At 40.7% G+C, this 13,013-nt stretch overlaps 1 protein-coding gene across 2 annotated transcripts in view; it reads right to left on the reverse strand.

The window, feature by feature from the left end:
- The window catches only part of LAMC1 (laminin subunit gamma 1), a 136,024-nt gene that overhangs the window by 27,011 nt on the left and 96,000 nt on the right, over positions 1-13,013 (reverse strand). For both annotated transcript variants that reach the window (XM_060774486.2, XM_067467616.1), the window contains exons 12-16: positions 9,929-10,150; positions 8,260-8,448; positions 4,683-4,928; positions 2,740-2,893; positions 698-840 (exon numbers count right to left, since the gene is read on the reverse strand). In XM_060774486.2, coding sequence (XP_060630469.2) covers positions 698-840; positions 2,740-2,893; positions 4,683-4,928; positions 8,260-8,448; positions 9,929-10,150 — 954 coding nt within the window. The remainder of the gene's footprint in view (positions 1-697; positions 841-2,739; positions 2,894-4,682; positions 4,929-8,259; positions 8,449-9,928; positions 10,151-13,013) is intronic.

The following is a 13,013-nucleotide window of genomic DNA, read 5'->3' on the forward strand; positions in this document are numbered from 1 at the left end:
GTGATTACACGAATACCTCACTAAACAAGGCATCAAAATATATTTTTGCCTCAAACAGTAGGAAAGGAAGTGATAACATAGCTTGGAGAGGGAAGAAGTTTAACAGGCTAGGTATTCCTGAGCCCAGCCTTTGATCTGCTTGCTGCAATTTGCCAGGACTTCATTTGCATCCATACTCGTCCAACTCAAGGGTTACACTTAACGTATTCTTGAAGTATTAGGGAAACAGATGGGAGGATTTAGATAAATAGGAATGTATGTCCAAATTTTACACACTTTGTATGTTCTCAAGCTTGGGTTAGCAGCTAAAGGCCACATTCCAGAAGAGACGCGTAGGAGTGTAACAGCCAGAAAACAGGTCAGTTCTGGGACAAAATTCAGAGCATGTGTTTATGACAAGAAGCAGCAGATGGTCTAGAAGTCTATGCAATCAAATGCCCTAGAGGGAGAAAATAAGATTTGTACAACTGCAAAAACATTCTCACTGGACTTGAAACACACAACAGGAAGGAAACAGACAAGGGGAGAAAAGAAGAAAAAAGTATCCCGCGATGATTAAGTCCTTAAACAAACTAACAGTGACAAGTAATGGAGCAGACTTTCCATATGAGAAGATTCTCAACACATGGGGAAAGGCTCAGTAAACAAAGGGAAAAGATGATGAGCCAAAAACATTGTGTTCCCCATTCCCCCTTACGTTTGCAGCCTTCAGGACCGAATCCAAAATGGTTGGCTTCACACCTCTCACAACGCTGGCCAGTGATGCCTAGCTGGCATTCACACTGTCCAGTCTGTATGTCACAGTGGCCGTTCGTGGAACCCAGTGGATGGCAGTCACACCTGGTGGAGTAAGAGTGGCAATGCTATGAACACAGGGTATCAAGGTTTCATAGACTGGATATGTTCGATTTGGGGATGCTTGAATGAGATTGATTTTCCCATGAGAGACTTGTAACAATACTAGATTTAAAACTTGGGTGTGGAATAAAAAGCAAGGACATTTGCCTGTAAGATGGATGTGCATTCAGTCAAAAGGAATTTAAGCAAACTCAAGATTAAAGACACCTAAATTTCATGAATCAGATTAGCTCCTTAACTCAATTTTCTGTTCTGTTATTTGAGGAGCAATGGTGCCTATTCTTAAACAACAGAAGAATTACCAATAATCTTAACAGTTAAACTGACCTAAAATGACTATAAAATACATCTTTGAATGTTTTAGTGCCTTAGAGCAGCGTTTCTCAATCTGGGGGTCAGGACCCTGGAGGGGTCGCGAGAGAGTGTCAGAGGGGTCGCCAAAGACCATCAGAAAACACAGCATTTTCTGTTGGTCATCTGGGTTCTGTGTGGTGGGGTTCAGAATGCTCTTTGATTGTAGGTGAACTATAAATCCCAGCAACTACAACTCCCAAATGTCAAGGCCTATTTTCCCCAAACTCTACCAGTGTTCACATTTGGGCATATTGAGTATTTATTCCAAGTTTGGTCCAGATAATTGTTTGAGTCCACAGTGCTCTCTGGATGTAGATGAACTACAACTCCAAAACTCAAGGTCAATGCCCACCAAGCCCTTCCAGTATTTTCTGTTGGTCATGGTTCAGTTCCATCATTGGTGGGATTCAGAATGTTCTTTGATTGTAGATGAACTATAAATCCCAGCAACTACAACTCTCAAATTACAAAACCAATACCTCCCCACAACAACCCCACCAGTATTCAAATTTGGGCATATTGGGTATTTGTGCCAAATTTGGTCCAGTGAATGAAAATACATCCTGCATATCAGATAGTTACATTACGATTCATAACAGTAGCAAAATTAGTTATGAAGTAACAATGAAAATAATTTTATGGTTGGGGGTCACCACAACATGAGGAACTGTATTAAGGGGTCGCGGCATTAGGAAGGTTGAGAACCACTGCCTTAGAGAAATATAAATCATTGGCAAGAGCTTGCAAAACTGCTTTCATAAATGTAGTATTAATATCTAAATTTCTTCCCTAGCCTCCTTTTCAGTGTAAAGATAATATTTCAAAACATTACTGTCAAATTTACTCTCTCCATATGTATCTAATCAAACATTGTCTTATTATAACTATGGGAACGTAATATGCAATAATGCACCCTGGTGGTAAAATAACATATTTGGAATGACAATAAGTTTGGGTCCGGTTTCTTTGTAGAGCTAAGCAAATAATATAAATTGTTTATATTATCTTAATTAAATGTAAAACAGTAGCCAACATATACATCTATCCAGTATGTTACTATCTTGATTAATAGTACTGTACAAAATAGCACAACCAAAACAAAGATTTCTGTCCTGTGCAGATTACAATCTAAAAGTTCAATAATAGAGATAGAGGTAAATGTAACAGGAGAATATTACACACATGTGCAATCACATTAAGGCTTATTTTCAGATGGGGGCAAAAACTAAGAGATTAAATCTAGTATTTCACTAAAAAAGTTGGGTCGGGACAGGGATTCTAAAGGTGGTCCATGTGTTTATGCCAGGCATAAATGCAGCAAAGACAACTGGAAGCATCCATTTTGTGGACATGGCTCTGCTTGACATTCTGTTTGTAACTGTTCAGAGCGGGCTTTAGCATAGTCCATAACACTCCACATCTCAGACTACTATGCATTAAATTACTTCTGCCAACTGGTAAGAGAGGTGCCATCCCACAATGAGAATGAGTCCCTATGCCGAATTCAGAGGAGGGTGACCAGCTCACCTTTCACAGCCACGTCCGCTCTGCAAGTTGTAAAATCCAGGCTCACAGGAGCTGCAGTCCCGCTCTGTCACATGAGGGAGGCACTCACACTGGCCGGTCACTTGACTGCAGCTTGTCTGCACATTCATGGTTCCATAAGGATTGCAGTTGCAAGCTGCAAGGCAAAAGGAAATGTATCAGAAATGTATCATTTCTGAGAAGCAACGTTCCAGAGAACACTGCTGAGATGGTCACGGTTACTGGGAGCTTAGATGCTTTGTGCTTCCTACCTTCATGCTACTCTGTTATGTCAGAAACATTTTTTTGGATATGGGAGTCAGTGGGTTAGAGAACTGCAAAAGCTTTATTTAAATGTTTTATTATTCAAAAAAAGCCATTAATACAGATTTACTGTTATGCTTCAATTAATGGGCCGGAGGTTTAGCATAGCTGGTAAATCATCAGATTATAAGATCTAACAACCAAAAAAGGTTGCAAGTACAAACCCTGGGTTGGCATGAGCTGCCAACTATCACCCTAACCTAGCTCATTGTTTATCTAACCAATTCGAAAACAGCTTTAGTTGTAATTAGAAAAATTAGGTACTGCTAAAAAGCAGGGGAGGTGTTTTACGACGCCATAAAGAAAGAAGATCAGAAAATGCTGGGCGGCCAAAAGGAAGGAGGAAGTCCTGACGGCTCTTCGTCAATCCCTGGACTCAAGCCCAACCTTCCATGGCACCAAAAACAGCTGAAACAAACCACCTCCTGTTCTGTCTGTCTGTGTGCATTGTCTATACAAAACGGCATTGAATGTTTGCCGAGCATATGTACTGTGATCCGCCCTGAGTCGCCTTTAGGGTGAGAAGGGCGGAATATAAATAGATTATTATTATTATTATTATTATTATTATTATTATTATTACAAACAACAACAACAACAGGAAAGATATTGTGGATATCTTCTAGACCACTGCTTCCTAAACTGTCAGTCCCAACCCCAAATAAATTCCCCTTTGCTGAATGTTGGGGTCACAAAATATTTACCAAAAATAAAGCATTTCTGAACACCACCCAATTACACAAATATTAATGAACTCTGCAGAAAATGCTTCAGCTGTTCTCCACAAAAAGAAAAATCACCCTGTTTAACAAGCCTTGCAAATGTTAAGTTGTTTTCATTAAATGTTTGAATTTTTAAATCTATTATATACACCTGGGGTCATGTAAACAATTCTCAGGTGGAAAGGAGTAGCATATGGAAAAAGTTTAAGAAGCACTGTGCTGTGGCAAAATTTACAGCTGACCATTTTCAATCAAGCAAATTAAATACAAATGAAGATATTTTGCAAAATATCCTGAGAGAAGAGTTTTAAGTGTATCCTATTGAAATTATGGCATCTGCAGTTTTATATCTCTAAATATATTACTTTTATCCACACTAAGTCAGATTGTTCACTATTGATAGAAAGGTGATTTGTAGACTAGCTAGATCTGATAAACACTTCAAAGTTAATGACGTATAAGAAATGGAAAAAGCTCATGATATTCACATGACATATGACAAACTTCTGTGAAGCCAACTCTCCCAATGATTGAAAATGTATGCATCCCCAAAGGCTGTAGCCATTTCATAGTCAGAAGGCTCTGTTTTTTCAATGCTGGAAAATGCACTCAAGTGATAACAGCTATGGTGGGAAGAGAGGAGAGGCAGAAGTAGGAGATGCCTCCAACATAATACTCTGTACAGATCTTTCTTCTGGAAAAAAAAGACCATCTCCTACTGGATGAAGGGGACGGCACTTGGATTGAGGTCTTGTTGGCTAATCCCATCCAGACCCACTGAATCAGCTCTTGATTGGTGACTCAATTCAATTGATATGCTCTAGTCAGGACTATTTCAGCCTTGATATTCTAGACTACTGAACTGTATAACAAAGAGCATATGAACACATGCAAACTTACCTTTGCACTTGTCCTCTGGATTCTGAGCTAAAGGATTCCCATAGAATCCATCTTTGCACCGGTCACAATAGAAACCAGCTGTATTGTAGATGCATTTCAGACATTCCCCTGTCAAGCGGTTGCAATTCCCAACAGCATTAGGGTCAATGTTGTCGCTGCACTGACAGAGGCGACAAAGCCTGGCAGGACCGCTTGTGCCAAGTGGGTCTCCAAAATATCCATCGTCACACAGTTCACACCTTTTGCCTATAGGGACAAAAAATTTATGGACATCAGAATGCAAGCAGGATGTGTTTCCTCTAAAACGCAAGGAAATATCATGGTGGTTTCTATGTAAATATACCTTATATGTAAACATTCACTGTAACTCAGCAATCCCCAACTTACAAACATATCATTCCTCGTTACAAATGGAGGTGTGACAACAGGAAGTGAGAGAAAGTCTACCCCCTAGGAAGGAAACATCAATCCTGTAAGAGTTATCATGGAAGAATGTGTCTCTACTGAAGCTTTATTACGAATAACAACCCCGAATAACAACCCCGGGGTTGTTCCGATAACAACCCCGAATTTTCAAAATCACAGGGACAGAATGTGAGGTGAAATCTTGTGAACAGGGGCACAGACAGCAAAACAAACACCACAGGGGTATTAACCCTTCCCTATGCTATCCAAAATACAAAAAAAGGGGGGTTTGGCCCAAAGTTCTTGATTTGTTCCATCCGTAGATCATCCAGGCCAGCTGCTTTGCGATTTTTACATTTATTGAGAGCCATGTCCAATTCAGTAGATGTAAAGGATTAATGAAGGTTGTTGTTCTCAATCTCTGGTTCTCTGGCTATTGGTTTCTTTTCTACTTTGGTGGCAAGGTTGAGTTTCCCATTCTTTAAGAGTTGGTGTGCTATCTGATCTGCCTTTATGTTGGCATGGGTATTAGTTTGTGAGGGGTCATTGCTCAACCGTCTTAGCAGCCCCCACGCCTTCTGGCTGCTCCTGCCCATGTCGACCTCTGTGATCAGCTTTATCCACTGTAATGGCTGGCTGAATCTTGAAGAAGGATAAACTGCCAAACAAAGGAGGATAAACTGCAACATGCTGTTGGCAGTCTCACCTGTCCATTACATTTGCATCCTTTTTCCCCCAAAGTGTTTCCTTTTTTTGTGTACAAACTTTTAATTTTGTTGTACACAAGTGACAAGCAATATTTTTTTACAATGACTAGCAACGCTTTCCCTCCTTCCTCTCACCCATGAACCCTCCACCTATGACTTCCGTTACTACTTCCTGTGAATCATATATAGTTTAATAACCTTTATCTCCAATCCTTTTTAGATAGTTCTTTTTCACCTTTTCAAGATTTTGCTGTTACTCTGAGACGCTGGTTAGGTCAAGAGAAAATGACTTCTCTAAACTCAAATGGTGAGCCTTGGGGAAAATGAACCAACACTTTCCATGCCCAAGACCTTTGTTTGAATCACAGCGTCCCACTCTCTGAATGCAGCCCCTTTTTATTTAAAACACGATAGCTTGTCAAGCACTTGTAACATGCTAGGTGTTTGATAGAGATAAACACAAACCAGATAAAAAGAAAAGGGAAAACTAAATAGAAAAAGAAGACAAACTCTAAGACACCATTCAAAATTTCAAAAGATACAAAAGAATAGTTAGGGGATTGTTCACAGACAAGCAAACTCAAAGGACTCAAACAACAGACAAACTTTATGCCCGTTTTAATAGTTCTGACAAGACTATATCTGACAGCAAATTCCAAACATAAGGGACATTTGGGGGGGGGGGGGAATAAAAATGTGTATGTTATCTAATCCAAAGCAAATCAGAAGTGTGGGAAGATCAAAGTGTATAGAGAGATGACAGAAAAGAAAAACTTGAAACAAGGTTTAGATAAGTGAACAAAAAGCAACAACAGAACTTAATTATGATCAAAACTCCAAGATTAAGATTTATAATACAGAAATTTACACACACACACACAAGTGCAAGGAAGAGGCTTTTTAAAACCACAACTGGATATATCTAATCAATAGAAAATTGTGTACAAAATCCAGAGTCAAGATAAATTAAACTACAAGAGAAATAAGGATCAGTAGAAGGGTACATTCACATGCTGCAGATTGAAAGCACTCCGTCACTACTTGAATTGCTATGGCTCAATAGTATGAATCCATGGGAGTTGTAATTAAACAAGGTTTTTTGCCTTCTATGACCAAAGGTGCTGCTGCCTCACCAAATTATAACTCCAAAGATTCCATACCATTGAACCAAGACAATTCAAGTGGTGTCAAGATGGACCCAAAGGCATGTTTTGTTTTCTTGTGTTTCAGTACTTGTTTTGCAAAGAAATTACAAGGACAGTATGAGATGGTCAGATTTAAAGAGTCCATCTTCAAAAGGAAGGGGGAGTTTCCTTCCTCTTTTCTACACAATATTCATTTCTAAGACTGTCAAATTTCTACAAAGCCTCACAGACACTGAATTAATTAGTTTCCAAAATTGTCATTTATCCATCAAATAAAATAAAAAACAAACAAAACCTGAACTTCAGAGAAATAGGAATGCAGATAGGTACCATAGCTAGCCAGATTAACAACAACAACAACAACAACAACAACAACAACAACAGCAGCAGCAACAACTTTATTTTTATAACCCGCCTCTATCTCCCCAAAGGGACTCGGGGCGGCTTACATGGGGCCAAGTCCAATCACACAGACTGAAAACATAGCATATAAAATATAACAATACAAAACAGCATAAAACAAAAGTATAACAATAATAAAACAACCATCATAAGCAACAACCAAGAACATATTTCAAGACTCAGTGTGGGAGGAGGGCTGGAGTGTAACCAGGATTAAGAAACACAAAGGAATAACTAATATACATCTGAAATAAATCCAGCATACAGACATGCTATGCAGTGTTCCTTGCACAACTCTGATATGCTGTCTCATGGACACAGACAAGTTGTGCAATCATTGGAGGCTCCTTTCCTCTAGGATGATTCATGAGGCAAGAATGGCAAATCCTTCTCTTTTGTCCAGGAAGTCATAAAAGCTGGAAAGTAGATAGTCTGCATGTGTGTGAGCTCTTTTGCCAGGTTCTAAAGCTGTTGCTGACAACAACCAAATGGGACAATTCCATATTTTTCATAACACTTTTCAATGCTTCCATGGGTACTTCCCTCCCATGTTCCTAAAGAGGTGCTAGGTCATCTAAATGGCACTATTGGTTCTTTTATGCAACGGATACCCAAGGACTCTGACACAGAAAAGGAGGGAGCAGCTTGGAATTAATAAAAGCATCCAGATCATTTTAGTTGATTGTTTAAAGCAAAGATAGGAAACGTTTGGATTCTGGATGTTTTGAGCTACAGAATTCCGCCAACCCATTCTGCTAGCTATGCTGCTTTGGGCCTCTGGAAAATGTATTATTTATTTGTTTACTTAAGGGCCAAAGACAGTCATTTTCCCCTCATCCTCCTACTATTCATTACAATTGCTCTCTGGCAAGCAGCATGTGCCTGTGCACAAGAACAACTTCACCTAAAGCAGCATACCTGTAGTACCAGCTGGGCAATTAGTGCACACCACCTCCTTTGTTTTTGGTACGATGGCACAACTTGATCCTCCTGGACACGGACATGGCTGGCAATCCGAAGAAGTTCCTGTGGTTGCATCTCCATAATAGCCGTCACTGCACTTCTCGCAATGAGGACCTGCTGTGTTATCCCTGCAGTTACAGGCTCCTGGATTAAGTGGGGAAAATAAGAGGTTTGCTCCTCAGCATGATGCAGTCATGTGGGCAAAGCTGTTCTACAGAAATCATTCCTGATCCAATATAATTGTTAGCATATAGTGTGATCAAGAAATATTACACATGCCTTGGGCACTGAGAGAGGGCAGAACTTTAAATGAAAAAAAAAACTTGATTTATACCCCGCCACCATCTCCCTAAGGAGGGGCTTACATGGGGCCAAGCCTGACAACACATCAATAAACAAAAAAGCAATAAACAAAAAACAATACAGTTAAAATAAGTCACATACAAACAGCACAAAAAATTAAAAACCTATGGCCGACTGAATGTAATAGTTTAAGATTAAAAAAATAAACGCTGGGCATAAACAAAGGTAAGATATATCTGGAAGGAGGGTTTTGAAAGAAGTGAATGGAGGCAATCCGACAAATAGTTAAAGTGCTTCTGAGGACATTTTGCTCGGAATTTTTTTTCCTATTCTGGGAAGGCACACTGGAACAGCCACGTTTTCAGGTTCCTCCTATAGACTGCCAATATGGGGGCTTGCCTGATATCCTTGGGAAGTGAGTTCCAGAGACGGGGGGCCACCACCGAGAAGGCCCTCTCCCTTGTCCCCACCAATCGCGTCTGCGAAGGGGGTGGGAGTGTGTGGATTCGTACACAGAAATGCAGTCATGCAGGTAGGCAGGTCCCAAACCGTTCAGGGCTTTGTAGGTAAGAGCCTGCACCGTGAACTGGGACCGGAAAATGAACGGCAGCCTGTAAGTCGCCCCAATTAGTAACCTGGCTGCTGCCCATTGTACCAATTGGAATTTCCGGGCCATCTTCAAGGGCAGCCCCACGTAGAGTGCATTACAGTAATCCAATTTGGAGGTGACTAAGGCATGGACCACCCTGGCCAGATCCGACTTCACGAGGTACAGTCGCAGCTGGCGCATGAGTCTTAATTGTGCGAAGGCCCTCCCAGCCACTGCTGACGCCTGAGCTTCAAGAGTAAGTGATGAGTCCAGGAGGACACCCAAGCTTTCCTAATGTGTTTCATGCTTTGTCTTTTAGATGACTTTAACTCGTCAAAAACAATACTAGATGACAAGAAGCACCTATATATTTAATGAAAAAATTAATTAATTATCAGGATGGGTAAATCCTACGTACAAATAATCTTAAGTCTGAAATCTTGGTTGCTTGGCTTCATCCAGGAGGATGATGGAGACCAGACCAAGCACCATCCTCTCTGTGTCACTGTGGCAGGTTGCCAGGAGAGGGAGCTACTGGCTTGTTTTCTGCTGTGGATAGGTGCTACCAGTGCAACAGAGAAGGAAAACACAATAACATCTATTGCAGGCGTCATTAATGATGATAAGAGGGGGTAAAGACTGAGATGCAAGGAGATCTGGCATACAGACGTCACATTTGAGTACCTAATAACCAATTTGAAACAGATTGAAACACCACTCTTTCTTCCTTACCAGTTTCAGGGTTGCAGGTTTCACTATGTCCATTGCAGAAACATGGCACACATGGACTGTAGGGCCCAAGACTGGGAGTCTCTCTCCTGTAGCCATCAGCACATCGTTCACAGAACTGCCCCAAATAGCCTGTGGGACAAGTACAACTTTCCACCCATGTTGCTGTGATTCCAGGCCCAGGCCGAGCACTTACAATAGTGACATCGTCCAAATATCCAGCATCTGGAGGAAATGTAAAATATATGCATATTAATAAGTTGAAGAATAATCTTCATAGCATTATCAGGAGAGCAGAATGCTTTGATCAAATAAAAATTAAAAACAAAAGAATCCATACACACAGGGCTGGATATATTTATAATTTACAATTTTCTCATTTCTCAATATGCTTTATTTCACCTCTCTAAGCTCTACACTTGTTTTCCAATAAGGTCAAGTGTGGGATGAGACAGAAAAAATAATGATAAGCCTTTCAAATGTCATTTCCAAGCTGCCAGAGCAGATTCTACTGCCACTTGCACCACTTATCCTATAACTATAAGGTCTGCCTCATGCACCTCAATGTTGTCAACTACTAATATCTAGCTAATTTTCCTCCCTTTTCCATAACATATTGGAAATCACTATAGCAAATAAAATGCTGTGTCTCTGGTTGAAGTAGTCTGCAGTGCCTTTCATGTTCCTTGATTTGTGTTTGGGCAATGCTGCGTTTGGTGGTCCCTTTGTAGACTTGTCCACAGCTGCATGGTACACGGTAGACTCCTGCAGAGGGGAGAGGATCTTGGTGGGTCTGTAGATAGTTTGAAAGGCACTGCAGACTACTTGAACCAGAGAAGTCAGCCATAGCAGAGCACCTGATGAACCAACCTGGACACATCATTTTATTTGAGAACACAGAAATGCTGGACCACTCTCACAACCACCATGTCAGACTACACGGAGAAGCCAATGAAATACACAAGCATGTGGACAATTTCAACAGAAAGGAGGAAACCATGAAAATGGTTATATAAATGATTATATGCTAATCAAGGTGGTCAGCTGAAACATTCACACCTAGCTCCAGCAGACAAGAGTCCTTTGTCCCACCTTGGTCATTCCACAGATATATAAACCCTTTTTCCTAGTTCCAAAAGACCTCACCACCTCTGAGGATGCTTGCCATAGATGCAGGCAAAATGTCAGGAGAGAATGCCTCTAGACCACGGCCATATAGCCCGAAAAAACATACAACAACCCAGTGATTCCGGCCATGAAAGCCTTCGACAATTCTTCTTCCAGTTGTGCTTAGCTAACAATTACAAGAATAAGTACCTATCTAAACAGTACACTGCTTTAGTCATTTAAATACATCTTACTTAATTCTTTGCCCACATGAAAGGAGGATGATGAATGGGATTGTGATGGTGTCGGACGATTTGGCTCTTTTAACGGTGATGATAATGTTTTAATGTGTATAGTGCTGATATTTTAATCGTGTTATGAAGTGGCATTGTGTTGTTATTGTATATTCTTTGTATGTTAACACATGTTGTGAACCGGTCCGAATCCCTCTTTGAAGGTGAGAGGGTCGGTATATAAAACCTCGAAATAAATAAATAAATACTTTATTTATTTATTTATTTATTTAGGGCTTTTATATCCCATCCTTTCTCAACCTCCGCAGAGGGACTCAGGACGGCTAACAAAGCGGCACCCTATGACTGCAGTACACTAGATAACTGCAGCTAGATGATTCTCAGCAACACTTAGCCATTGTGCCACACATTCACCCTGATAAAGGCTGCTCTCTATGGGACCCATGTTTGTTCAAGAGATTCACTGGAGAGCAGGAGGAGGTTATGTTCTGCCAACTGCTCTAAAAATGGTACTTTAGCTTGATTAGGAGGTGGCTGGGAAAGATGAGCAATTGAGCCAAAGGGACACTGAAGGCACCTCTCACTCCAAACCGTTTCCCTCTCCTCTGGCCTTTTTGCAACCCAACACTCTTAACAGCCAGATTACTAGGTTTTCCCCTGGGTGTCCTGTTATTTCTGTTCTCCAGAGTGCTCCATTGTCTTTCACTGTCTTTTTTGTTAAAAAGTGAAGTGCTTTGGGTTGTGTGTACCCAGTACACATGTCTAAATTGTTAATTCAGAAATGAAACCAGGGCACAGGGAGAAGTCAGACATTGTATGTCCCTCCCTCCAGTTGTTTTACAAGGTATTTTGCTCCCCACTGTGTTAGTTACTGTTTAATCTTAGCAATATACCGAAGAAAGCCATAATAATATGGAAACCAGTTTCTTTCACAATTCCAAATCCATTTCAAACATCTGTAGTGGTGTTTGCTTTCTGAGGTTGGCAATAGCTTGTCTTCAAACTACAAGAGAGGAAATTCCATCTGAACATTAGAAAGAACTTCCTGACTGTGAGAGCTGTTCAGCAGTGGAACTCTCTGCCCCGGAGTGTGGTGGAGGCTCCTTCTTTGGAAGCTTTTAAGCAGAGGCTGGATGGCCATCTGTCAGGGGTGATTTGAATGCAATATTCCTGCTTCTTGGCAGGGGGTTGGACTGGATGGCCCATGAGGTCTCTTCCAACTCTTTGATTTTATGATTCAATGTTCACATGATATGCATTTTAACCTTGCCAATACTGTGCAGAGAAGTGAATAGGAGGGGATGAGTACTTCTTAAGCTGATTACCGAAGAGCAAACCAGGTTTGTAGGGAAATTGTGTCATATCTGCACCCAGATCTGCATAGAATGCCCACATACCAAAGTGGCAAATATTGTGCTTTTGCCCAGAAAAGGCTATCAGGCATGCAGGGATGGCAACAAGCCAAGCATGTTCCCAGCGTGGATAAAGAATGCAGTTGATAACTACCATAACATTTATTTACACACATCGTTCCTTTTGCATATGTCATCAGAAAAGGAAGTGGAACTGTTCCCAATTTTTGCAGATGGATAAGTAGAACTTTTGGTCTAACTTGGACTTTTGAATCCATAACTTATTAATACAATAAGCCCCTCCAGGAAAAAAAAAACACGTGATCCAAGAAAAGAGGGGAATATTCTGTTCAGCCCCCCACCTGGCTTCTCCTC

This window comes from Anolis sagrei, chromosome 4, assembly GCF_037176765.1.
Source record: "Anolis sagrei isolate rAnoSag1 chromosome 4, rAnoSag1.mat, whole genome shotgun sequence".
In the NCBI taxonomy this organism is placed as follows: domain Eukaryota; kingdom Metazoa; phylum Chordata; class Lepidosauria; order Squamata; family Dactyloidae; genus Anolis; species Anolis sagrei.